The sequence below is a fragment of the Buteo buteo genome, chromosome 2 (assembly GCF_964188355.1).
Source record: "Buteo buteo chromosome 2, bButBut1.hap1.1, whole genome shotgun sequence".
NCBI classification, from domain to species: Eukaryota; Metazoa; Chordata; class Aves; order Accipitriformes; family Accipitridae; genus Buteo; species Buteo buteo.
The window spans coordinates 4,235,419-4,239,098 of record NC_134172.1 but is presented as its reverse complement, the minus strand read 5'-3'; the positions used below and the strand labels follow the sequence as shown (position 1 = coordinate 4,239,098).

The 3,680-nt window shown below is 49.6% G+C and overlaps 1 protein-coding gene across 1 annotated transcript in view; it reads left to right on the top strand.

The window, feature by feature from the left end:
- Positions 1-780: 780 nt before the first annotated feature.
- VIPR1 (vasoactive intestinal peptide receptor 1) overlaps positions 781-3,680 on the top strand; it is a 114,664-nt gene continuing 111,764 nt past the window's right edge. The window contains exon 1 of the mRNA XM_075044364.1: positions 781-2,078. Within this exon, the coding sequence (XP_074900465.1) occupies positions 1,485-2,078 (594 nt within the window). The 5' untranslated portion in view covers positions 781-1,484. The remainder of the gene's footprint in view (positions 2,079-3,680) is intronic.

Genomic DNA, 3,680 nt, shown 5'->3' with positions numbered 1-3,680 from the left:
CCTTTGCATGTTATCTTTAAAAAGTGAATGGTTTAGTGATTTGTTGACAAGAGCTAGAGACTGGATATAACTTTAGGATTTTAACCATTAAGCCCTTTCCCTAAAAATGGCAGGTTTCCTGGTCATGTCAGTAAGTTAAACAGCCTGGAATTAGGGAGTTGTCTCCAGGGCCTCCCAAACTCAAGGATTTTGTTTTCTCTCCTTGGCAGGTGGTTTAAAAGACAACAAATCTGTCCATCTGTTTGAGCTTGAAAATCCAGCAGGATTGGGGAGAAAAGAACAGCAAGGAGGATATTTTCCTTACTGTTACCTTTATTTATAGGACTTGTTTGGGTTTTCATGCTAAAGCAAGCCTATACCTGTGGTTTCTCTTGAGTTGAAAAGAGCATTGCCCTTAATACTGAATGAAATGTTCCACATTGTGTTGGAGAGGGGCAGGATTTCCACGTTTGTATCAAAAATGCAATTCAATCTGGTCTTGAGCTATTCTTCCCAAATGAGCAAGCCAGAAATGTCGTTTTACAGACCTGCACCACAGAACTTTTCTCTCTTTTTCTGGGGAGGAGGGCAGAGAGACGACATACAGATTCACTGAATCGGGTTGGGATTTGCGGGCTTTGGTCCTCCTAACCACTTCTCACCAAGCAGCTATTTCAGAGGAAGCCATATGCCCCAACCAACCGTTCCTCTCCTTTTCCAGCAGTGCTGGGTCACTTTCCCAGCACAACTCAACCTATTTGTAGAGCTCAAGGCAATACTGGGCCATCTCTTGTGCATCTACCTACCACCCCTACTAACAAGAGCATTTCCCATCACCCTCCTCAGTGTCTCTCAGGGCTGGATGCAGCAGGGAGCCCCAGGTGAGATGCTTTTGCACTGTGGATCTGCAAGCTTCTTGCTCTGGAGCTGGAGGAATCCCATAGTGACTGCATTGGCTGTGGGGGTGAAAATGGAAAACCAAGCTTTGCTGATGTCCTCAGCCTTGGTTTCTCTCCACCGCATTGCAATATTTAAAAAAAAAATAAATTAAAAAAAAAGGGGGGGGGTGATTAGCAAAGGAAGTAAAAAGGAAAGAGAAAAGGAAAAAAAGGGGGGGAAGGGGGAAGCAGAAAAGGGAGGGTAAGGGTGAAGACGTATAAAAAGTGGGAGAGGGGCAAAAAGGGGAAAATGGGGGAAAAAGGGTGAAATGGAAGAAGAAAAGAGAAGAGAAGAGAAGAGAAGAGAAGAGAAGAGAAGAGAAGAGAAGAGAAGAGAAGAGAAGAGAAGAGAAGAGAAAGAAAAGAAAAGAAAAGGAAAAGAAAAGGAAAAGAAAAGAAAAGAAAAGAAAAGAAAAGAAAAGAAAAGAAAAGAAAAGAAAAGAAAAGAAAAGAAAAGAAAAGAAAAGAAAAAAGAAAAGAAGAGGGGATAGAAGGGGAAAAAGGGAAACAAAGACAAAAAGGGGAAGAGGGAGGAAAAGGGAAAGTGGTGAAAAGGAAACGTGGGAAATGGGAGAGAAAGTTGGAAGAAAGGAGGAAGAGGGGAAGAAAGGGGGAGGAGGCAAACAGAGAAAAAAAGGGAAAGAATGGAAAAAGAGAAAGGAAAAAATGAAGGGGGGGGGGGAGAGAAGGAAGAAAAGGAGAAATGAAGGGGAAAGAAGGAAAACCGGGAGAAGAAGAGAAGGGAAAATTCATAAAGGGCAAAAACCAGAAGCGGGGAGAAACCAGGTGAGAGAAGAGAGCGGGGAAGGAGAAGGCAGGAGCAGGCTGGGAAGCGCAGCCTTCCCCCCCCGCAGCCCCGGCGGTACCTGGGGGGGCGGGAGGCGGTGCGGTCCCTCCCCGCCCGGGGAGGCGGCCGGTTTCGGTGGAGCGGAGCCGGTGTTGCCGCCTCCCTCCCTCCCTCCTCCTCCTCCTCCTCCTCCTTTCTCTGCCCTCCTTCTTCTCCTCTCCCTCCCTGGATGCGCTCAGGCCGGCGGCCGGGAGCGGAGGGTCCCGCTGGCCGCGGAGGTGCCGGGTGGGGGCGGCCGGCGGTGGGGTCGGGGCGGAATGGAGAACGCGGGGCTGGGAGTCGTGGTGCCGCTGCTGGGGTGCCTGCTTTCGGCGGTGAGTGTTGCCCGTGGGAGAGGTTTTCCTCCTCGCCTTTCCCCGGTTCTTAGCGCTCGGGGTTTATCGGTTGAGGCTCGGGTAAACTTTGGGCAACTTTGAAAAGTGCCGTCGGGTTTGAGGCAGGTGTATCTTCGGTGGTTTGCCTTGCCTGATAATCTGGGAACCGGCAGTCACTTTGTGTTCAAGGTTTTTCTTTCTTTTCGGGCGAGGTTTTGCTTTTCGTGCAAGGTTTTTCTTTTCATTCGAGCTTTTTCTTTTCATGCGAGCTTTTTCCTTTCATTTGAGCTTTTTCTTTTCATGCAATCTTTTTCTCTTCATTCGAGCTTTTTCTTTTCATGCAATCTTTTTCTCTTCATTCGAGCTTTTTCTTCTCGTGCAAGCTTTTTCTTCTCATGCGAGGTTTTCCTTTGCGTTTGAGGTACGCTCCGTCTTCAGGAGCGTGAGGAGCTCTTGGGCGCGAGGAGCTCTTGAGCTGGAGGAATTCGGGTTTGGGGGTTTTTAGCATTTTATTTCGGGACTGGCTCGTTGTCAGTCAGGTTTGCAGCCTGGCTTTTGGTTTGCTTTGATTTCCCTTCGGGAGCTTGATCATTTTGTGCAAAGCTTCACACCCCCCCCCCCAAAAAAAACCCCAACCTAGGGATAACGGGCTGAAAATTCCCAGAGGGGATTCAGCAGCAGGGCAGGGGGGCTCAGGTGGACGAAGAACTGCCCATGAGGAGTTCAGCAAAGTGCTGCTCTCTGACACTAAAACCTCATGTGGATGCACTGTCTGAGGAAACAGCAGAAGCTGGGAGCAAAGGATGTGTTTTCTGGCTGCTGTGTCCTTTCTGCTTATAATTTCCATGCTTGCAGGTCCCTGATTGGGGCAGTGCTGTTTCCTCCCCCACCGCAGATGGCTCGTAGCGCAGCGTAGAATTAGCAAACGGGGATTGTTTCTCCCGGCGATGTGTCGGGGCGCGCGCACACACGCGCACGTGCATGCAAAAGCTAATTCTCTGCGCAGACAGCGCAGGCACGGGGTTCTGCACATCGCGCCGAAGCTTTGTTCTTGCAGCTTGTTTCCTTGCAGCGCCTGATTTCGAGCGAGACCGTTTTTATTCGGCAGGCTGGGGGGTGGAGGGAGAGACTGGGTGCTGGCTGCGGCTGAGTTTCCCCTCTTACTTCTAATCTTCTCCCACACTTGTTTTCTCTCTTTGGAAGGTGAGGTTGTCTCGCCAGCATCCTGGGGGGTTGAGTGAGGTTGCCCACAGGAACTAGGTTGTGCCACTGGTACCTGGTTGCAAGTCGCTTCTGTTTGCTCTGCTTGGTTGGTGACAGCGGTTCACTCAAAGCTGCTCTGATCCCCAGCAAGCAGAGTCAGGCCAACCAAGCTGAGCCTCAGAGAGTGGAAGGTAACCCAGATTTGTCACTGCATCACTTGTCTCTCCTTTCTTGCCCCTTGTCCCTTAAGAAATGAGATAAGTGGACTTATTTCAATTTTTTTGGCTGTCACCGTGAGCCACCCAGGCATCTGCATCACCAAAGACTTTCTTTGAGGAAGAACAGGTTAACCTACCTAAACCCTAACCCTAACCCTAACCCTAACCCTAGCCCTAACCC